Genomic DNA, 24,219 nt, shown 5'->3' with positions numbered 1-24,219 from the left:
TCAGTATGCAGGGAGATGGGTGATTAGAAACCAGGTACGTCTCAGGGCCAACTCCTTACTGCACGGGTGTGATTCTCATGCTTAAAAATCCATGTTTTTCACACACTGGGGCCCCTCATACAATTGAGCTCCTCCAACTGGTGTGCCAATGAAGAAACAATCCTTCTTTCAAATGCAGAGAAAATGCTGGTTATGCTAGATTTCTGAAAAATGGTTAATCCATCTCCAACACTGCATATTCCTAAGAGGTTCTCATGGGTAATTTTTATCAAGCTTGACTGTGAATTTACCTTATGAGCAAACTCTGAAATCTAACACCCATGTAACTCGGCTTCCACTGCATGATGGAACAGCTCCCACAGCTAAGCTACTACCTCAAAGCTGACACTCAATTCTCTCATCTAAGCACCATGGTCAGTACATACATACCATGTTCTGTCACGGGAATAGAAGATGACTACGAGAGCACAGGTCACATGGGATACTGCTTATCTAACCCAGTGGTAAGACCTAAACTTCAGATACAAACATGAATCCTTAGCTTCTGGACACGGGCAAGGGAAAAAAGGACTAAACTGAGCTTTGGAATAGGTCTTTGGTTACTGAAAATGACAACAATAATAATGCCTATGGAGTACACCACTGAACTTGTATGCTCGTTAAATGTGTCATTTCTCAAAATGAAATGCAGTAACCAAAATATATGTATTCCATTTCTTCAAGGAGAAGCCAAAGTTTCTTCCTATAATCTCTTCCACTGTGAAAAATCTACTTCTATGGCTACACTATTTATGGCATCCTGGAAAAGATAAGTCAAGAATTTAAGAATACTGCTCTCCCAGCTTTGCACAATCAAGCCTTACCCAGAGACCTGCTGCTAATTAGATGTCAGAGTGAACTTCCCTTAATCAGAGAGAGCGTGTTCAAATGAGTCATGAATTAAGAAAACATATAAAGACTCAGCAGTAAAGAGCCTTGTACCAAGTCCTATCACCTGTGGAAAAGTGAAGTGAGAAACTAACCAAAAAAAAAAAAAAGCATTACACATTATTTTTGGACATATCTGAAGATTAGCTCATGCAGTAGATTGAAAGTAGATAGTATATTTGTTTAAGAAAGATTAAACTTAAACCAGTGGAAACACCCATAAATCCTTTAAGAAGTGGTGGCTGTCTGTGAGGATTCAGCTGAGCCTTGCAGCCAGTAACAAATGCCATCCCTTTCATTTGAAATGTGATTTTTAAGACTGGCAGAAGGGGCTGTCAACCCAAGGCAAATGCTGTTTATTTAAATTTGAAACAAATCCTTGCCCCTCTTCAATTCTGTTTCACTACTCTTTTTTTTTTAGTTAGAATATATGATTTCAGTTTCATAGCACATCTAAAAAATTAAACATGACATTAGGTTTATTATAAAGTTATTGAACTTACCGGGGAAGGAATGAAGGCTTCATGAAACTTCTTTGGATTAATTCTCAAAACACCCTTTAAAATAAAAAAATAAAATAAAATCTGTGAAAATTTAACTAGTTACATGCTTAGGATTTTTCCATACATACATTATTATTCAATAAAAAAGTTAAAATTAATTAAACAGTTCGATCTAGGAAACAAGTTAGATGTATGAGAATTATTCATTAAATGCATAAAATGATTTACATTGATGTCTATACTACAGAGTTCCATCAAACACTGAGAGCTCACACTGGCACCTTGCAGTGAACGGGCAGAGGTGAGAAGCAACAGAGCTTGGCGTGGAATGGGAAAGTGACAGCTACTGGGGTTTTCTGTGCCCCTATATGCTAGTCTTCAAGTGTAAAGAACAAGGTTACCTGGGGATTAGGCATCACTATACAATGCCCTTTTTTTAATTCTACAGGACCTTCCCACAACTGCTTGTTTCTGTGACAATTTTCAAAGTGATACAGGTTGACTTCCAAGTTGAATAGTGAGTCTCAAGATACTGGATGTATATTTTTTACTCTGGGCCCCTCTGCAGAGCTGAATGAGTCAATAATTCAAATTGGTCCAGAACCAGCTCTTAATGTAAATGGGAATCCTGGCTCCAACAGCCAGGCCACCCAGTCTGCCTTCAACTTCATGTTATTCCAGCACCAAATCAGGGTCTGCTTCTGTTTATGCTCAGAGGTGCAGGTGGGGGCTGTCTTCAATAGCAGTTCAGTATTTTAGGCCCTTGCAGGAAGCTGTAACCCTCCCCACTTACAGCTGCACTGGAAGGCCACTGGAACACATGATGGAGGCAGTTATTTTCCTAAGAGTTAGGCTCAAAGGGAGTCTTGAGAAAGTGTTTTAAATAACATTTCTCCCCTAAAATATTGAAAGACTCAAAGATACACAATTAAAAAATAGGTGAGGGCATAAAATAAAGCAGAAAGTAATTCTTTCTTTCACTGGTACACCATGTTTAAATTACAAATTTCCATGTAACAGTTTATACTACTATTAAATCCCACACAGACTACTACAAACCCTCATTCAGTCCTTAATTCAATAATTATTTATTAAATTCTGATTACATGCAAGATCCTCAGACAAACAATGTGGAAGAGAGAATGAGAACCAAGCTCAGTCCTTATTTATAGAGTAAAACATGAAGAAAGCTGCAAGTGAGGGGACAGCTTACTTTTAGTTGGGGATACTAAGCAAGGCTCCAGAGATGGCGTCCGATTTGGTCCTCGATGGAGGAGCAAAATTTGAAGATAAGTCAGAAGAGAAATATAGGCAAGACTGATTAGGAGGGGACTTCTCTGGTGGCCCAGCGGTTAAGAGTCCCTCCTGCCAAGGCAGGGAACACGGGTTCAATCCCTGGTTCAGGAGGATCCCACACGCCAGGGGCAACTAAGCCCGTGGCCACAAGTACTGAGCCAGTGCTCTAGAGCCCAAGAGCTGCAACCACTGAGCCTGTGCTGCAAGTACTCAAGACTGAGCGCTGTAGCGTCTGTGCTCTGCAGCAAGAGAAGCCACCACCACGCGAAGTCCACGCACGACAACTAGAGAAAGCCCGCACACAGCAACAAAGATCCACTGCGGCCAAAAGTAAATAAATGAAAAAAAATTTTTAATATATGTATTTTTTAGTGATTAACAGGACAAACACTTTTCTACCACCATGCTGTATCAGGGTAAGAGACAGAGGGACTGGGAAGTGAGGCAGGGAAAGCCCCCAGAGGCCTGTCCCTTCTTACAAATGTCATTACAACTTCACTTTTAGGACAGCTGTTTCTTGTTGGGGGAGGGAGGAAAAAGCTTATTACATTTATCCTAAATATTCATCCAATCACTCAACAAATATTTCCTTATTTCCTGACAGCTAGCATGCCAGGCACTTTGCTAGGTGATGAGGACACAATGGAAAGAGGGTCTCTACCCTCAGAGCTTACTGTCTAGTGAGGGGAAATAAACACTCCAAATAAATAAAAGTAAACTCGTTGATTTTTTAAAATTCATTTTCTGACCCAAGTTTCTTTTTTTCTTTTTTTTTTCCAGTAAATAGTTAGTACATGAAGAAGCATAGAGCTAAGAATACCTTCTGCTTTGAAAGTTCCTTTAAGTATAGAGCACTCAGAGATGCCATGACTGGGTTCAGGGGAAAGAAACAGGTTTGCTCAGGTCTGTATCTTGGCCTGATTTTGTGTGTGTGTGATTTTTTTTTAAATTGAGATATAGTTGATGTGCAACATTGTATAAGTTACAGGTGTACAATGTAGTGATTTACAATTTTTAAAGGTTATATACTCCATTCACAGTTATTATAAAATATCTCAGCTCTATTTAAAAGAACAAATATTATAAGGACCTAAAAGATTCTATTCTTCGTTTAAAGCATTTGTTTATTTGGTTGTGCTGGGTCTTAGTTGCACCACGCAGGATCTTTAGTTGTGGCATGTGGGATCCAGGTTCCCAACCAGGGATCGAACCCAGGCCCCTCTGCATTGGGACCTCGAAGTCCTAGTCACTGGACCACCAGGGAAGTCCCAAGATTCTATTCTTGATTGTCTATCCTAAACTTCCTGATACATAAAAGTGTACAAGGAGGGACAGAAGCCTGTTTCGAGAAGAGCATTTGCAATTTGACTGGAGCAGACTTTACGAACTGCACCTCAGGAACATAGCGCCCTGTGAGTGACCACACAAAGAAAGAAGAATCTCTAGCAAAGTCCAGAGAGGACCTCAGTCATCCCCACAGCCTGACAGAAGACGCTGTCAGCTAAGCATGTCAAGAAATGGCCTTGTAACTGAAAGAGATGTCTAGCAGACACCTTGTCTTACTCACTGCCTACGTAAGTCTAGAACTTCCATTTCCACCTTTTTATGACCATTGCCTAATTTGCCCCAAACCCTCACACCTCATTTCCCCCCAAACCCTCTCCTAGGACTGGGATGTGTGGCTCCTACATCCTCCATCTCTTTGCTGAAGGCTCTGGTGCCTCCTGGCCTCCATGGAAACCATGGAAACACTTCCCTTCAAGTCCTCTCAGAGGGAGCTGCTTTTCTCTCCTATCCCATACAGCTCAAGGACCAGAGGAGAAAAACTTTCCCCCCTTGCTTCCCCACTGCAACTTTAAAAGTATCCTTTTTTTGCCCAGTCTCTCTCAAGATCCCCAGAATCCTTAGCAGTTCATTCATTGGCTCCTGCTCCAGCACCTTGGTGCTGTCGTCTTCAAATCTTCTGGTCGGATCCCTGATTTACTAATGCTCTGCCTCTTAGCTCACTCTCTTCCCCTCACTATGGTTATTTCCTTCCTCGGCTGCTGAGTTGCCATGGCTTGTCATTATCTATCACCCCTGCAAACCCTGAGCCAAGGGTCCTCCTCCTCTTATAGTCAGCTAATGAAACCTCACTCTCAAGTTGACTCCAACTACCTGCCTGAGTCTCCATGCCTACACCCAAGGAGCTGAACATTACTGTAGAAAAATACCATATAGCTGGGCTAATGAGTCTAACTTGGCAATCACAAACATGTTTTATTTGGCTTACAGGATGTTTGAAAATGCTTAAAACTGAGGAATTTCACACATAAATATGTATTTCCAGATTTTCATGAAAAATCAGCCACGTGGCAGCAACCACCTGAGTTGAATAACAGATGCTTCTCTTACAGCAATGAAAACAATCGCAAATAACACTTATACTGGCTTATTACATGTCACACTGTTTTAAGGGCTTTATGTCTATCAACTAATTTAACCCTCAAAAGAACCCTATGAGGTAGGTACCATTACCCTCTTTTTATAAAATGAGAAAATGGGGGCACTGAGACGTGCCTCAGAAAACTAAGATCCTGGCATCGGGTCCCATCACTTCATGGCAAATAGATGGGGAAACAACTGAAACAGTGAGAGACTTTATTTTTGGGGGGCAGCGGGGAGGGCTCCAAAATCACTGCAGATGGTGAGTGCAGCCATGAAATTAAAAGGTGTTTACTCCTTGGAAGAAAAGCTATGACCAACCTAGACAGCATATTAAAAAGCAGAGACATTACTTTGCCAACAAAGGTCCATTTAGTCAAAGCTATGTTTTTTTCCTGTAGTCCTGTATGGATGTGAGAGTTGGGCCATAAAGAAAGGTGAGCACTGAAGAATTGATGCTTTTGAACTGTCGTGTTGGAGAAGACTCTTGAGAGCCCCTTGGACTGCAAGATCAAACCAGTCAATCCTAATGGAAATCAACTCTGAATATACATTGGAAGGACTGATGCTGAAGCTCCAACACTTTGGCCACCTGATGTTAAGAACTGACTCATTGGAAAAGACCCTGATGCTGGAAAAGATGGAAGGCAGGAGGAGAAGGAGACAGAGGATGAGATGGTCAGATGGCATCACCAACTCGATGGACATGAGTTTGAGCAAGCTCTGGGAGCTGGTGAAGAACAGGGAAGCCTGGCGTGCTGCAATTCATGGAGTCGCAAAGAGTGGGACATGACTGAGTGAGTGAACTGAACTGAGAGGTGCCCGCTTGCACACCACATTCAAGCCCAAGCAGTCTGGTTCTAGAGTCCTTGGTCTTAACTACTGCAGACTTCCTCTCCATTTGCCACAGCCACCACCAGACCCCTCTTCACTCGTTTGTGCCATCTGTCCCCTTCTCCCAAAAAACCAGTACCACATTCCAACCCTCAGTCTACCCTATTTTGGTGAATGGCATCATCATCCATCCAGCGGCTCAACTCAAACACTGCAGAGTCATCCATTATGACTCCCTTTGCCTCACCCTCCACAATTCACCCATTAACAGGTCATGCCAGCACTAGCTCCACGTCCCCCCACTTCTCTCCAACTTCACTGCCACCGCCCATGTTCACGTCGCCATATTTTCTTGCTTGGTTTAGAGTGATAGCCTTTTACGTGATCTCCCAGCTTCTACTCTATTCATCTCACAACTGCCAGAGAGTTGTTTTAAAAGCATAAATAGACCATGTCCTTCCCCTGCTTATTACTCTTCCATGACTCCCCATCAGTTCTTTAAACAAAATCTAACCCTCCAACACAGCCTAGAGAACCTACATGGACTGGCAGCCACCTAACTCTCCCATTCATTCCCAACATAATCCCCTTTGCTCAGTATATTCAACAGGCCTTCTTCTAAGTCCTCAAAAATACTAGGCCTTTTTCCACTTGCCATTTTTTTTTTTTTAAAGAATAAAGGCATTTATTGATTTATGTGTTTATAAAATCCAAGATTATGTCACTTCAAGTGAGGATAAAATGACAGCTCAAGATTAGGTTTGTTTCTACTTTCCAATCTGTTCCCTTGTATAGGTTCATTTTTTTAATTTAATATATATCTTTTACTGATGTATAGTTGACTTACAATGTTTCAAGTACACAGCAAGGTGATTCAGTTATACATATGCACATATATTATTTTTGAAATTATTTTCCTTTATAGGTTATTACAAGATATTGACTATCATTCCCTATGCTATACAGTAAACCTTTGTTGCTTGTTGCATATCTTTTTGTTTTAATTAGAAATCTAGCGTTCTATTCATACTAAGTCAAACAAACAGAATCGAAATGTCATAATTTTTTGTTAGGCAAAAACTGATTAAGTTTTCTAAAATATATATAGTATACATATTATTTATATGTATATGCTATACAAAAGCTTTTGTATTAAACCTGATAAAGTTTTGAGAAAGAAGATCAAAAAAAAATGAAGAGACAGAGAAATTGGAAAATGTAAACTAAATGAAATAGGAGCACTGAATATGAAATAGAAAAAGTGAAACAAACTGATAAAAGTAAAAGATCATCATATAGTCCAGCTGTTTTTAACATGGCTGCTCATAGAAACATATCTGGAGCTCTAGTGAAAACAAAGCAATACCTGCACATTTGTATTTTTCAAAAACTTCCAAGATAATTCTGATATGCATCTGGATTTTTTAAAATGATTACAGGTTTTTCTATTAAATGACAGTTTCGGTGATACAGAGTTCTATTATTTTTTCTGTTGACCAATCATGATACAATGGTATTAAGTGAGTAATAGTTACATAGTCACAATAGTAAAAGATGTTTATCAGTTTTCACAATCACCACTTGCCATTCTTCTACTAACTTATATCAGTGCCTATAATGTTCTTTTCCTAGTTCTCCAAATGTCTGGTTCAATCTCACCCTTCAGATCTCAACTCAAGTCACTTCCTCAAAGAGGCCTAACCTCCCTATGTAGAGTAGCACCCCACAGTTTTTCTCTCTCATTATTCTTGCTTTCTTATAAGCACACAACACAGACTGTAATTTTCTCTTTATTTCTTCAGTTGTTTTTGCCTGTCTCCCCCAGTGAATTGCCTATTTTGCTCACTGGTATATGCTTGGCACTTAGCAGGTGGTCAAGAAACACTTGTTAAAGCTTATTAATTCATGTCTGCAGAGCTGAAGTTCTCCCACCACACCAGTATTAATGTCATGAATATCATCTGTTCCTTCTAAATGACTGGGCAGTCCACTATAACCCACTAATCACTGCAGATGGTGACTGCAGCCATGAAATTTAAAGACACTTACTCCTTGGAAGAAAAGTTATGACCAACCTAGATAGCATATTCAAAAGCAGAGACATTACTTTGCCAACTAAAGGTCCATCTAGTCAAGGCTATGGTTTTTCCTGTGGTCATGTATGGATGTGAGAGTTGGACTGTGAAGAAGGCTGAGCGCTGAAGAATTGATGCTTTTGAACTGAGGTGTTGGAGAAGACTCTTGAGAGTCCCTTGGACTGCAAGGAGATCCAACCAGTCCATTCTGAGGAGATCAGCCCTGGGATTTCTTTGGAAGGAATGATGCTAAAGCTGAAACTCCAGTACTTTGGCCACCTCATGCGAAGAGTTGACTCAATGGAAAAGACTCTGATGCTGGGAGGGATTGGGGGCAGGAGGAGAAGGGGATGACAGAGGATGAGATGGCTGGATGGCATCACTGACTCGATGGACGTGAGTCTGAGTGAACTCCGGGAGTCAGTGATGGACAGGGAGGCCTGGCGTGCTGCGATTCATGGGGTCGCAGTCGGACACGACTGAGCAAGTAAATTGAACTGAACTGATTCTTCTCTTTAACTCACATCTAAATGTTCTCTAGCTGATTTTCCCTCTTAATAAATGGTGAATGTCCTAGAGACAGGACATCCTGTCCTGTCTTCCTGGACAAGGATTTCTTTCAGGGTCCAATAACAACTTTACACCAACATTTTAGCCTAGGAGAAACTTGACTTCATGCCTCAGGCAGCTCTGGGGGCTCAGCCTGAACCATCTTTTGCCGAAGAACCACCTAGGAATATGAAACAAACCAATTTTACCATCTTTATACCCATGTCACTTTGGTCATCACTCAAAACCTGAACTCCTTCCAGGCCGCTCTATCCCAGACTCTCATTTTCCCCAATACCTCCCATAATAACTTCCCAATACTGTACCTATGGAGAGAAAAAGGACATATGTTCTTCAACACGAAAACTCATTTTCCAAAAAAAAATTTCAAAACTACATGTACATGACCATCTGTTGTTGCCGGTCAGTTCAAACACAGGAAAGAGATTTCTTTGGTCACTGTGGACTTCTCTTCGCCACACATGACAAAACAATGAACACACTGAAAATAAAATAATTATTCTACTCCTTTTAAAAAATATCTGTCTTTCAATAAAATTTTCTTTAGATGGGGAAAAGACAAAGGATGTCACAATATACTTAAGCCTGCATACAAAAGTTAACGAACACTTACATCTAATTAAGATGTAGCATTAAGATTTGAAGGCCACAGCATTCAAGTATCTTTCCTTGACTAGCTTTTTACCTTACCCATCAGGGCCTGCACAGATGGACTGTTTCTCTGCCTATGAAACCCTTATTTACAGTGTTGTATATTTTACAAGGTGACCTCATATCTGGAACCCATTCCCTTCCCATCTGCAGAGAACAACTGCTCTCATCTGTGGAGGGGATACTCTGGCTGCAGAGTCCTATGATGTCACAGGCCAGGAGGAATCACTTACAAACTCCTGGGAACCAGAGTTGTTATATTGATCAGCTTTTTGTTTTAATATTAGCAAAGAGTTGTTTCAAAAGCACAAATTAATACGAGGGAGCAAAAATAATACCATTGCAGAATATTTCCCTCAGCCTATCTCTATGGATTTTATAAATGATTTTTCCTCCAAGTCATAACAACTGAGGGTCCGCTCACTCTTCTTCCAAGACTGTACCTTGATCCTTTATTCAGTCAGTAAATAAATATTCATTCGATATAAATGTATTAAGCATTGATCAAATGCCAGTCATTGGGCCAATCTGTGGGAATAAGACATGACCCTAACCACAGGGAAGTGAACAATCTGTTTGAGGAAACTCAAATGCCAAGAAATGATAATAAGTTTAGAATAAAGGGTAAACAAAAAGGTTGGCTTCAGGAAAAGTGGTAATGACCAATTCTTGTTGGAGACTTAAGTAAAGCTTCACAGAGGGGGTAACATTTAGGTAAGGTCAAGCATGATTACATCAAGATAGTGGGAGAGAGCATTCCCAGCATCAGGAACAGCGTGTACAGAGAGTCACAGGGCAATCAAAGAGCAGAGTTTTTATTGGGGACGTTTCGAAGATCAGAGTGAATGGAGCAGAGCGTGCCTGGAAGAGAAGGGCAGGAGATAAGACTTGGAAAAGCACAACAGGTCCTCATACATGGAACAAGACGAGGGCCAAGACACTTGCAGAGGAATGGAGTGCAGTGTGTGTGCTGAACGATAAACAGCAAATAAATGGATTAATGAATGAACAAATGTCCAGCTAAAGCTTTAACTTTCCTGAGAGGCTTTATCAAAGAAACCAAGGGATGCTTAAAAAAAAAAAAAAAAAAAACACCAATGGTACCTCTGAAATCATAAAGAGCAACTAATTTGTTAAAAATAATTTTTCATTCAAAGTCTATATTAAGTGTATGTACTGGACCACAGGTAAATACAAATGGTGATAAAAAAGGAAAAGAAGATGAGAGGATCTGTTAATTGGCTGGATCTCCAGCCCCAAATACAAATAGAGAAGCCGGACACTCAGAATGAGAGAAGTGGAACACAGTCAACATCTTCAAGTGAGCCAAGTAACACATGGCAATGTTTGTATACTAACCTAAGAATTATATAAAACAGACTCAATTCAAAGGATATGTGGCCTCGCCTGCCTGTTCATCTCATTACCGACTACCTGCCTCAGATTTCACACTTAAAAAGACCTGAGCTGTCCCGCTCCATACTGTTTCACAGTTCCCGTCTTCATTAGAGTCACGCCCTCTCTTTATTTCCCTCCCACACACACGTCACTCATTTAATACAGTCATCCTTCACTATTCACCGCAGGGGTCACCTGCTACAGCTTCCCAGTTTCCCCAAACATTCTCCCATACACCCTGGTCATACTGTTATCTGAGCACTTACCCTTTATCTTCAAATCATCTGTCCACAAAAATGTCTGCTCCACGACGGGGCCACAGGCTCAATGTACAGAAAGGCAGCCTCACCCACCTTCATCTCGGAAGCACCTATGTGGTGTGCTCCTATACAACGGCTCCTGGCTCACAGTGCATACTCCAGCGTTTGCCGAGCCAAACTGCTGAACTAGCTTGTAAAAATATTTAGCAAACTATAAAGCTCTCAACAAATACTGTCTGCTGCTGTTTACTGTTTCCTCTTCGACCTTATTCTCTGCAGTCAGCATCCATGTGCTCCAGGCAAACTGACCTACAATGTGTCTTACAGCCACACCCTATATCCCACTCTCTCTCAGGAGCTCACAGTGGTCCCCAAGAGAAGCGCCTTCTCTTCACTTAACTGCACCAGTCCACGGCCTGGCTCTAATATACCCCTTCCAATAAAACACTCCTAGACAACCCTTACAGGAAGTCATGGCTCCCTCCTCTCAAATCTCAGAGCACTCTGTGATGGCCTTGTGACACTTCTCACCTCTAGTTACTCTGGAGGTCCAAGAAGTGGAAAGCCCTGAGCCTGTGATGGCATCATTTCTTTCATGCACACAGCACAGAAAAATAAACAGTTTCATGAATAATTGATTACTTCTGATTCCATATATTCAAGGAATAGCCTTCTAGTATATTTTAAGCACCTGGATAAGTGTTCCTCTCTTCAGGCCTTCTGAAACATCCTCCTTGGACATGTAGGTTTCAAATATGCTCTTTTTCTTCCCTCGTGTGGTCTTGCTCTTTGACTTTTTGTCACCTGGCGAAGCACCAACACCATGTGGGCCAACCAAAGAGGACACACCTAGAAACATGAGGCAGCAATCAACTTTTTCTTCAAACATCTCTGTATTTTTAAAACTGGGGATATTACCTTTAAAAAAAAAAAATTAAAGACCAAAAAAAGAATAAAATCCCCTGATAATGATTTAAAATAGTCATAAAAAGGAAAACTGGGTAAGAAAACATGAATAAAATGTACACACACGAGACCTGAATTTTAAATCAGCACCACAATATACATGGAACAGAAAACAAGTAATGGGCTCAGTATGCTTTGCTGTTTATAGACACAAACTTTTAAAAATAGGAATTACTAAAAGATCATCACTTTTCTAGAGGAAATTAAACAGCTGTACTCAATATAACAATATATTAAGACAACAAGAAACCACACAATTCTAAAGTAAATAACCTACAGGAGAATATTTAAGAGATCACCAAAAGAATTACAGTCCCTCTTTAGTCCTAAGACCTGCCCTGTGCCTCCATTCCAGTTTTATTTCCAGTTGCTAGAGTAGACTCCATTTTCCGTTTGCTACCTCTGGGGGTCCCCAGGGGCCGGAGGTTCACCCGGTAGTCAGGATGGCTCATTACTGGTTCCAAGGTCACCTCTTCTCTCCAGATTCCGCAGGGCCTCCACTGCTCTGAATTCTTCCCACCTTGAGCAGCTCAAGTGTCACTAGCTGAAACCAAAAAGAGACAGGTGACTGAAAAAGTTAACCTGAAGCCTCCTCTGTGCTCTAGGAAATGTAGGACTTGGATGGCAAAGGCAACGTGGTATCCCCCCCTGGATCCCGGTGTCAGTTTCTGGTCGGCAGTTAGTCAAGCACACCATCTGTCCTGAGCTGCTTTTCAAAGCGTTCAACCTCATGGGTATCACAGCCTGCTTGTTTGGACCACTTCTACTAAAAACCTCCACAAATAGGGTAATGGGGTGAAAATTAAGGAATTCTGAGGTTCTGTTCAGCTAGTAAAATGCACAAGAGCAGGAGGGAATATGGTTTTGAAGATGGTATAAAGATCTAGAATCTGAAGGCTATCATGAAATAAGTACTAAACTAGGGCTCAAGAGATGCAGTATTTACTAAATTTAACCTTAGACAAACGATGTTCTTCTGTGAAATCAAATAAATCAATTTTTTAGAGTTCAGCAACATAACCTAACTTACTGCCACAACCAGATGTCCAAAACTATGCATGGATGATTCACTAGCTTTCAAAAAAAAAAAATGAAATATTGTAGTTAGACATCTACTTCCCTTCTCTTACCTGCCATCACTTCAAACCAGTCCTCTGATCAGAAGCTCAGGTGGCTACTCCTAAGGAATACAAGCAGCTGCCTGGCTCAGCAGACTGGAATGTGGGGCCCTGCAGCCAGCACCCCCAACCCCAACCTTCCACCTGGATACTGAACATGTCATCACGACATCTCCATCTACTCTCTGCTGGCCACTGGCCCAGGCTTCAAGCCTATACTTGCAAATTTCCAAAATCCGGGTGGGCAGCCTGCTTTCCAATAAAATGGATCAAGATGTCATTCTGAACACTAGCTTCCATTTCTGCTAAATTTCCCACACACATCCTTCACCAAAATGATGTCATTCTTCTTTAAGTCGAAATTAATACTAACTCAGGAAAGAAGCAACAGAGACCAAGAGTAACAAACCACTCAGTGTACATGTACCACTCAGATACATGAAGAGAATCAGAGATAAAGTCGAAAAGTTTCAAGAAGGGAGAGAAACAGATGGTCTGAGACAAGCACCAAGGCAGAGGGAATGGCACCTTCCAGAGTCCAGGCTGTCCCACTGGCTTTATTCAGAAATGTGCTCACCCACTGATTCATTCAACAACTGTTTCCACAAGGCACTATGCTAGGCACAAGGAGGGATACAAAAGTTAAGGAGACTTAAAAATCATATTAAAATAACAAGTAATACAGGTGGGGAGTGATAAGCACTTTATTTTTTTAAAGTATGGGTATATGTATGTATGATGGAAGAAGAGTACCTCCAGGTCCAGAAATCCGAGAGAGTTTCAGGAAAGATTTTAAGAGCTGAGAATGTGAGAAATGCATGCTGCTGCAAAAGCGGGGGAAAAATACAGACACGCAAACAGAAAAACACAGGGAGCTTCTTGCAACGTTAATTCCATTTGGACAGAGTCCAGCCTATATGAAGGGAGGCAGTGGCAAGGAAAACAAAACAAGTTGGAAGGTCTAGAAAACCAGCCTCATTTTCAAAGGCAGTAGGGAAGTTTCTGAAGCGTGAATGAACAGAAGAGAAGAACAACAGATCCAAGTTGTGTTTCAGGAAAGATTAACCTGGCAGAGCACTGAGAGTCATCTGGAGTCGAGAGAGACTGGCAGCAGCTGCACCTTAGGAAAGAACCAGAACAGACTGGTAAGAGGAAAGGAAGGCCTGAACTAGAGCTGCAGCCGCAGACATGGAAACAAAGAGACTGAGGACGTGGCCTTACACAGGCCAGCCTGGCACCACTTGGCAACCAGGCGTATCTGAAAGAGAGCAAGGAGGTGGCAGTTGGGTGAGATTTCAAGTAAGGAGACTGGGAGATATAAACGATGTGAAGTATTATATCCCTCTACGTGGCACTACATACCTCTATTTATACTCTACACATGGAACTACACACTTCTACCTCAAAAACTTGAAAACTGGAGCATCACTTAGAGAGATAAATTAGCCTGCCATTTGCACAAAGACGGTATGCCAAAGTTTTCTAGAATGGAAGAGACTGCCCCAAAAGGGTAAGCTGATACAGAAGAGGGCCTAGGACAAAATCTGGGTTAGGGCAACTTTTAGGAAATGCAAAGAGGAAGAAGAAGTAGAAAACATAGTAAAAGCTATGTAAAAGAAGCTAGTAAAGATATAGTGGGAAAAAACCAGTATAGTCTGATGATAAGAAAACAAGAGAAAAATCACTTTCAAAGGAAGACAGGTTCATGACCAGGGTTTGCACCAACTACTGGGTACGAAAACAAATGGGAGCCTTAGGGTGGGGCGAGGGGTTGGAGCAAGCTGCAAGCAGAAGAAAGACAATTCAAAAACAAGAGCTAGAATCGAAAATGGGGTACTTCCTATCAAGTCTAGATGTAGGCAAGAGGTCAAAATTCAAGGGAGGTACTGCCAGTCCAGTGAGATGGAGGTACAGAGATCTCAACTCAAGAGTCCACAGGCAAGCTGCCTTTGTAACTTTTTTTCCACAGCAAATATCTCAGTTGGTGTGATATGCACCTAACTTTTCTCTCTAGCTCAGGAAGATATGAAATGTTTGGTTGGGTTCATTACTGTAAACCCCACTGGCTCCCATAGTGTCCAGGATAGAACAGGTGCCCAATAATCATTCCTTAAATGACTGGACGAGTTTTGTTTTCATGAACAAGCAGTGAGAACACCAAGCAAAGCAGGGTCATTCAGGGAAACCATGCTAAAAACAAGTCAGCAAAGAATGGGAAAAACCAGGAAAGCCCATTGGCAAGAATAAGCCAGACCAGCTGAGCAGAGCCGAGAGTCAAAGTCTGCTTTTGGGTTTCAAAGTACTGAAAGGAGATGGAAAGATTCCGAGAATATAAGACGCTGAGCAGCAGGTGGACAAACAAGCACTCTTCCCTTCCCAGTGATATGACCGTGAAGCCCATTACCCCTGCAGAAGACCTGCATGCTCCTATCCTGAAAGCACAAGCACACTGGAAGCACAGGTTACTCTCTGATCCTCACCAGCTTCCAGAACACGTGCCACCAATACACTGCCCAACCGCCCACCAGCTCCTAGAGAGGGTGTTTTGCCACGGAAATAGCTACACATTCTGAAAAGTTGGGCTGGGATGAGGATGAACACGAAGTACTGGGCAAGAGTGCTACGTGGTACAAAAAAGTAGGAATGAGGAAGCAAAAGCACTAGACTTGAGAAAGTGAAAATGAAGAAAGCATTTGGGTGAAAGAAGTGATGGCTTGAGACCCAATATTAGTACAGAGTAAGTGCTCAAAATTTTGAATAAATGAAGACTATCTGGGACAAAAACCACGTTAAAATGAATATATACCAGAGAGAAATATGAGTAGCAGGACCAGGACTAGGGAGAGGCAAGCAAGGTATGTAGGATACAATATTTATAAAGGCAAAGTCACACAAGTGCCAACTCCACGCTTGCAGGACTCCGAGAGGAAGTGCCTCCTGAAGTGTTTGTGCCCTAGGTATCTCACCTGCCTTAGCCCTGTGTCTCCATCAGCCTTATGAGTAGCAAGAACAGAAGAAAGTTATGAATCTGGGTAGTGAAGGAAAGAAACTCAAGGAGATAAAGTCATGAGAGGTTTAAAGAAAGAAAGGTTGAGCCTATTCAGAAGCTAAGATGGAGCCAATGGAAAGCGAGAGATCATAAAAACACATGAAGAGGATATAATTCAAGGAATAAAGAAAAAAAGAGAATAGGATTATAATAAGTATCACATTTAAAAATAGAAAATTAACATTACAAATAATTAGGAAACACATAAAATAATTAAGGCCTTCCCTGGTAGCTTAGCTGGTAAAGAATCCACCTGCAATGCAGGAGACCCCAGTTCAATTCCTGGGTCAGGAAGATCCAATGGAGAAGGGATAGGCTACCCACTCCAGTATTCTTGGGCTTCCCTGGTGGCTCAGCTGGTAAAGAATCTGCCTGCAACGCGGGAGACCTGGGTTTGATCCCTGGGTTGGGAAGATCCCCTGGAGAAGGGAAAGGCTACCCACTCTAGTATTCTGCCCTGGAGAATTCCGTAGACTATATAGTCCATGTGACCCGCAACAAGTCGGGACACAGCTGAGAGACTTTCACTTTCACTAAAATAGTTAAGTAATGTTAAAACACTACTTAATATTATTTTTTTTTAAATAGCCAATAAATCCCTACTTCATAACATATTCTGAACTAAGATTTAAATAAAACATAAATGTTTAAAAATTAGTCAGAGAAACACAGAGAAGGCAGGGAGAAGAATCTCCCAGGATGGCTGAATGAAGAGTCTGACAAATATTATATACCCCCAACAATAAATATGGACAAAATCATCAAAACCAACCATTTTAAGGGTCTAGATGCTAACCAAAGGCTACAACAAATTGAGAAGTGTTTATTCAAGAAAATCTACTGAATCTCAGTAACAACAGTGAGACTGTGTGGTGGTTTAGGCTGGAGCTCCCACCATCCTACACCTACTCCCAGTTCCTTGACGTGGAAGTCCTACTAAGGCAGCAAGCCCATGGCCATAGGAACTAAATTTGTTTAGAGCAGAACAAGAAGAATTCCATGTCCATGGGCATTTTCAAAAACAATAGTGATTCAAGGTGCAAAAAAACAGGGAAGGCCAATATCACAGCTAGTCTGAGATTGCAATACTAGTTAGGGCAAGTACCAGACCAGTAGACCAACCAAAAATTTAACAGGGAGAATCAGGCAACAAGACAACCAATGGGTGCCTTGTTAAGAATCTACTTTTTCCTCCTATGTGCAGGAAAGACTGTAAACATGCAGGAGAGAAATGAGTGGGCCCTAGAGTGCTCATCCCTGGATGAATGTGAGCCCTGCAAATACAGAAAGCAAAAGCCAGGGCAGAGCCATATAATGCCTCAATTTTGAATACATTTCCCAAGTCTGGTCAGGACCACTGACACAGGATGGGGGCCTCATTGTTGCAAGGAGTTAAAACATAACTTCTAACTAATCATAAGCTGACTGCTAAGACATGCTGACTCCAAGGCAACTACCAGACAGTCATGCTTAAAAAAAACAAGAAAGAAAGAACTGAACAGACACATGCGTGGCTACATACTACAGGAAAAAACAGACTCTACAGAATTAGTCCATGCAAGCCACTAAACAAAAGAGCATCCACCTTCAACTCCGAAGGAAAAGGAATCAGAATGAAGAATATATTATCAAAAACGTCCAGATTTCAACAAAAAATTATAAGATATGCAAAAAAGAAAAAAAAAAAAAAAAACAGGAAAGTGTGATCCATACACTGGGGCAGGGGATAGTTTCAATAAAAATTATCTCTAAGTGAGTCTAGATTTTTAGATTCAGTCAACAAAGACTTCAAAGCAGCTATTATAAATATGCTCAAAGAACTAAAAGAAGCTGTCTTTAAAGGAAAGCATGATGACAATGATTTATCAAACAAAAATATCCATAAAGATATAAATTATTTTTTAAAAAGAACTAAATGTAAATTCCAAGTTGAAAGACAGAATAACTGAAATGAAAATTTCACTTGAAGAGTTCAAGAGCAGATTTGAGCTAACAGAAGAAATAATAGGTAGACATGGAAAAACAGATCAATCAAGATTAGCCAATCTGAAGAAAAAAAACAAAAATGAAAGAAAATTAACTCAAATTCAGGATTTGTAATAAAGAATATGGCTCCATTTTTTTCATGTATGACCACTAACTCATCTTAAGCCTCATCTCCCTCTTCCCCTTTGACCCATCCTGGACAGGTTGGTAAGAAAATCCATTGATCCTCACCTTTTTTGGCACAAGGGGTAAATTCAAATTTCATAAATGCCCAGCCTGCACATGGACCTTTGAATCTCCAGTCCCCTAACCACTATAAAGGCGTATCTCACTCTTTCCACCTGGCTCAAGCCAGGCCAGACATGCTTATACCCAACCTGCTTTGCCCAGGAGTCTCCTGGGTAAGTAGTAAATTTTCTCTCAAACTTTCTTGATGTATGGAGTGCAATCAATACAGGGACCCTACTAATTGGGAAGGGGTCCGTTCCACCTCCATAGGGTGACCACAAAACAGGAATGAAAGAAGGGACAGGTCTACTAACTTTATAGAAATGAAAACAATTATAAGGGACTCAGTGAGCAAATGTATGCCAACTAGACAACTTAGGTGAAATGCATATATTCCTAGAAAAACACAAATTACTGAAGCTGACTTAAGAAACAGAAATTTTAAATGGACATGTAAAAAATAAAGAAATTAAACTGGTGATTTCAAATCTTCCAATTAAAAAAGTCCAGGAACCTTCACAGTGAAAGAAAACATAATACCAATCCTTTTCCAATTCTTCTAAAAAATAGGGGAAATATTTCCCCAATTAATTTTATGGAGACAGTATTCCCCCTGATACTACAAGCAGACAAAGACATCCCAAAAATTTAACATTTAAATAGTTTCAATTTTTAAATTTCTTTTTAGATCAGTTTTGTTAATTTGCATTTTTTAGGCATTTGTCAATTTCACTTAAAGGTTCCTTTTTTCTGTGGGGGGTGGGTGGGTGTGGTGATGCATGTTAAAATATCCTCATGATATTTTTAATACCAACAGCAGTCAGCTATCCTTCCTGAAATGATGTAAATTTTCATTATTTGTGCTGCCCAATACAGTAGCCTCTAGCCACATACATCTTGCGAGCATTTTAAAGAGTGGCTAGTGCAACTCAAAAACTAAATTCTGAATTATCTGTATTTCATCTTTATTTTTATAGGACATTATTGCAGGTTTTAAAATTCCAGATTGTCAGCCATTCCATTGCATTCTGGCTTCCACTGTGTCTGTTGAAAAGTTAGCCATTAGTCTACTTGTTGGTTCTTTGAAAATATACTCTATTCCTTCTCCCCATCTCTGGTGCCTTTTGAATTTTTTTATTTTTTTTTTTTTGTCTTTGGTTATCTATAGGTTTACTACAATAAACCAAGGTATGAACTTACTTTTATTCTGCTTGGTGTTAGTAAGGTTTTGAGAATCTACTGCTTGGTAAGTTTCAACAGTTATGCAGGGTTGGCTGAAGTTATGGAAAAACCCAAATGAACTTTTCAGTCAACCCAATAGAAAGCTTCCAGCAAATAAATCTCCTTCGGTATCATTTCTGTCCCCTTCTCTCTCAACCCCTCATCTGGGACTCCAATCACACACTTTTGACCTTCTCAATGTCTTGATGTCTCCCTCAATCACTTCAGTAATTCTCCAATTCATTAATTCTCTCTCCAGCTCTATCTAATCTTCTGTTGTGCTAAGTCACTTTAGTCACGTCCAACTCTTTACAACCCCATAGACTGTAACCCTCCAGGCTCCTCTGTCCATGGGATTCTCCAGGCAAGAATACTGGAGTGGGTTGCCATTCCCTTCTCCAGGGGATCTTCCCAACCCAGGACTGAACCTGGGTCTCCCTGCATTGCAGGCAGATTCCCACGTGAAAGAAAGTGAAAGTGAAGTCTCTCCGTCGTGTCCAACTCTTTGCGACCCCGTGAACTGTAGCCAACCAGGCTCCTCTGTCCATGGGATTTTCCAGGCAATAGTACTGGAGTGGATTGCCATTTCCTTCTCCAGGGGATCTTCCCGACCCAGGGATTGAACCCAGGTCTCCCGCAATGTAGACAGACACTTCCCACATGAGCAGGGCCTAAATTTTAATCCTTATCACTCTGGCCTTAAGGGATTATCATATGCACTACTCAGATTCTCAGCTTCTAAGTCTTTCAGTTGATCCCTCCAAAAAAATTAGTACCCATCTGTAGGAGGCAAACAATCCAAAACATAAGCTTTTATTCTCTCCTAGATGTTCATTTATGACCTTTCAAATACCTTTCAGTGTTGTTGTTTTTTTTTTCCTTTGTTGAGGAAGGGAGGGTGGTAGTGAGCTTTTCTAGTTCTCAGAAGAAAGATCGGTTTCAAATTATTTTCTATGCTATAACTGGAAGTGGAAGTATCGACCTAACACTTAACTCTCTCATTCATAGTCAATATCTTCAATTCCCAATTTGCACCTATACGGACTCACTCTTCTTTCTTGCTGACAAAAGCTGTCTTATGATTTCATCTATCCTATCCTCTCATCCTGTATGAGAGGAAGAAATATCCCTACAGATTTAAAACCCATCCTCCTTAATGTGTGTTCTTCACCCAATTTTTATCTATCTACTCTAGAACTCTGTCATACTCATTTTTCTCTCACAGCAGCCTCCCCAACAGAATACATTCGAATTAAGAGACTGGCCCTGCTCTCATTCTGCACACTTCAAGCTACCAGCTACCATTCCATTTCTCTCACTCTCATCTCCGCCAAAATTTGAAAATATGGTCAAGACTCATAAGCTCCATTTCCCCATGACATACTCTGTAATCCCCCTTGGAATATGACTTCTGTCTTCACCTCTACAATGAAATAAGGCTTTCATAATTCTGAGGGAGGAAAATCCTCATCACTAAAACAATGGTACAGTCTCACTCCTCTTCCAGGCCCTGCCTAGAACGGGGCCACTGATCAGCCCCTTGAACTACACATTCTTCTCCACTGACATCCAGGACACAGCAGTCTCTTCGCTCTTCTAACTCTCTCCGCAGTTCTCAGATTTTGTTGTTGACTCCTCTTCTTTCTTGTACCTCTTCAGTTTCTACCATTTACAACATTCTATTAAGTCTCATCTCACTTCTCTGTTAAAAAGTTTTAAATCTACATCTCCAACCCCTCTCTCTACAGTTCTTGAACTTTCCAACTTCCTGCTGAATATTGGCAAGCACTTTGAATGCAACATGTTTCTAATTCAAGTTATTATTGTCTTCAAACCAGATTTTCAGCCTTCTACTGCATCCAGATTAATGACATCATTATCATCTCTAGGCAGCAAACAGTAGTCATCTAATTTCTTTCTCTCCATTAAGAATATTCTATTACCAAATTTTGTCTATTCAGTCTTCAAAATGTATCCTAAACAGATTCCTTCCTTTTCAACTTGATTAGCACTGTGTGAATTCAGGTTGTAGCCTAAGCCTAAAGATGACAACAGTTTAACAGGTCTCTCAACCACTAATCTCTTTTTTTTTAATCCATGTTTCACCTAAAAACACAAAATATATTGAATGCACAGCATTTCCAAAACTCGTCAGGGTTCTTCAATGCAACTCTTTAATCTAACCTACTGTAATGGTTAATTTTATCTGTCAACTTCACTGGATCCTAGGGTGCCCAGAAATTTGGCTAAACATTATTTCCGAGTCCATCTGTGAAAGTGTTTCCGGATGAAATTAGCATTCGAATTGGTGGACTCAGTAAACCAGTTCACCCTCCCAAATGAGGGGGAGGGATCATACTAAGTTGAGCGCCTGAGTGAAATGAAAAGGCAGAGAAAGGAAGAATTTGACCCTTCCAGTCTGATTACTTGAGCTGGGATCCTGGTTTTCTCTTGCCTTCAGCCCCGCTGGTTCTCAGTCCTTCATCTCAGGCTGAATTACCCCACCTGCTTTCCTAGGTCTCTAGCTTGCAGAGAGCAGATCATGGGCCTTCTCAGCCTTCATAACTCCATGAGCCAATCCTCATAATAAACATCCTCCAATATCCATGTCCTAGCAGTTTTGTTTCTTTAAAACCCTAATGCATCTATCTTCCAGGTCTCATCTTTGTTAGGAAGAGGTAGTCTTGTTCAGACTTGAGAAGTAGGGCAGCAGGCCTCTGACCAACTTCTGAACTTGCCTGGACCTTGCCTGGACTATGTGCCTACTTGCAAACACATCAATTGTTGCCAGCAAGTCCAAGATAAGAAAGGGAATGGGTCTTGGAATTGCTTAAGCCCCTGGGGGCCTGGCTAACCCTCTGGGGTCTAACAAAATCTTCTGACTCACAAGGTGAAACAGCATTATAAAAGCTAAAGAAAAGCAGAGCTGTATTTTTATGTACAGTGCAAACTGATGATGATACCACTCTGTGGCCTGGAATTATAAGCAAAAGCCCTCAAAGCTGCAATCTGAAGTCTCGCCCATGGAGTGGACACACCTCCTAGGACCCCTTCCCAACTGAAACTCCAGGTTGCTGTTAACGTGGAAATTCCCAGCACTGTTCAAGTCTAGATGTAGGTTGCTGTCCCAATTTGGTAATGTACACACTATTACTTCTCTCTATTGCTTCTATTTCTTTTCTTTTAATGCCCATATATTGAAATTAACTCAAAAATCTATAAAAAAATTGAAAATGTTTTTGTACAACAAATGGTTTCTTTTGTTAACAAATACTTTGAATCTAAAATGAAAGTTAAACTTTCGGCAAAATAATTCTTTACTAAAGATTTTCTCAATATCACACCATGTGAATTCCTGATGAAAACAAATAAGTCAGAAGAGCCCATGCTTGGCATCAAAGCTGGAAAAGCTTAAAACCAAATAGGGGCAAGTGGGGAGGGAATCAGTCAAGATGGCAAAGGAGGAAGATATGGAACCCACCTCCCCCTGACAAACGCATCAAGGATACATCTACATGAGGAACAATTCTCACTGGAAACTGGCAGAAAGACTCCTTTACAACCGAGGCTATAAAAAAGATCCACACAGATTTGAGTAGGAAGGTAAGAGAAGCAATCAGGTCAGGACTTGTGCCACTGGGAGGGGATTCAGAGGAAAAGGGAGAATAGACAGGCAGATATTCACCCTGGGGAGTGAGTGTTTCGAGCCATATAGGGTGCCCCAGTCCTGGGGTCCAAGCCAGGGAAGACAGGGTTCCTTGGCTGGTTGGACAGCTATCTGGACTAAGAGGAGAGCTGCAGGACACCTGGATCCCACTCACAAGGGGTGCACAAGTGCTGGCTTGCGTCCTAAGCAGGGTGGAGAAGGCAGATTGAAGGCTGCTCCAGTGGCTGCCGAGTTTCCCACAACTGCGCTGGCACGTGCCTAAGCCTGAGCTAAGTCAATACCAGAGGCTCACGTCTTCACCTTGCAGCTCTACACAGGGGCGAAGGCTACCACAAGTGGGAAGAGAGTTTGGCTGTGTGACACAGAGGTGACTCTGTAACATCAGGGTGGTGTCCCTCAGCAAGGCAAAGGCAGCCATTGCTGGCATTTACATGGGCAGCACATGGGGATAGTTCTGATCCGTGACGGCAGCCAGCTCACCACAGCCTGTGCCCTGTCATGAGTTCAGAGACCACACAGGCCCTTCTTGCTCCAGCAATGACCCCCTCTGGGGCAAGGGAGCCAGTGCTGGGAGAGGAGAGACACACACTTAAAGGGAGCAGAGCCACTTGGATCAGAACCTCCAGGACTTCTGCTTCATCAACTTGAGATCCAACTCCACCCCCAATAAGGAAGTAATGGTCACTGAACAGAGGGGAAAGCCCTTACAGCTGGCTCCACCCAGCTCCACCTCCTACCAAGGTGACAACACCCCAGGGAAAGGTGTTGACTCCTGTTAACAACAAATCCAGCTCTCCCACTGAAGGCACTTAGTAAACAGAGACTGTACAGGAACGCTGTCACATTTTAAAATCTCAATAGGTAGCCATTTCACCTAAATGCATAGAGACAGAAAAAGTTAAGCAAAATAAAAATACAGAGGAAATGCTCTCAACTAAAAGAGCAAGTGAACACACCTAAAAATAAATAAATAAATAATGAAACAGAAATAAACCATTTACCAGCTAAAGAATTCAAAGCATTAGTAAATAAAAATACTAGCTGAA

The 24,219-nt window shown here is 41.3% G+C and overlaps 1 protein-coding gene across 8 annotated transcripts in view; it reads right to left on the bottom strand.

Moving 5' to 3' along the window:
* Positions 1 to 24,219, bottom strand: part of DIS3L2 (DIS3 like 3'-5' exoribonuclease 2) — a 354,495-nt gene that overhangs the window by 288,779 nt on the left and 41,497 nt on the right. For 6 of the 8 annotated variants that reach the window (XM_045164629.1, XM_045164630.1, XM_045164627.1 and 3 more), the window contains exons 2-4: positions 12,305 to 12,448; positions 11,630 to 11,787; positions 1,431 to 1,484 (exon numbers count right to left, since the gene is read on the bottom strand). In XM_045164629.1, the coding sequence (XP_045020564.1) occupies positions 1,431 to 1,484; positions 11,630 to 11,787; positions 12,305 to 12,356 (264 nt within the window). In that variant the 5' untranslated portion in view covers positions 12,357 to 12,448. The remainder of the gene's footprint in view (positions 1 to 1,430; positions 1,485 to 11,629; positions 11,788 to 12,304; positions 12,449 to 24,219) is intronic. The other 2 variants (XM_045164625.1, XM_045164626.1) reach the window with 1 other exon arrangement.

This window comes from Bubalus bubalis, chromosome 2 (assembly GCF_019923935.1).
Source record: "Bubalus bubalis isolate 160015118507 breed Murrah chromosome 2, NDDB_SH_1, whole genome shotgun sequence".
NCBI classification, from domain to species: domain Eukaryota; kingdom Metazoa; phylum Chordata; class Mammalia; order Artiodactyla; family Bovidae; genus Bubalus; species Bubalus bubalis.
Note: the sequence above shows the minus strand (reverse complement) of the source record. Positions and strands in the feature narration are given on the sequence as shown.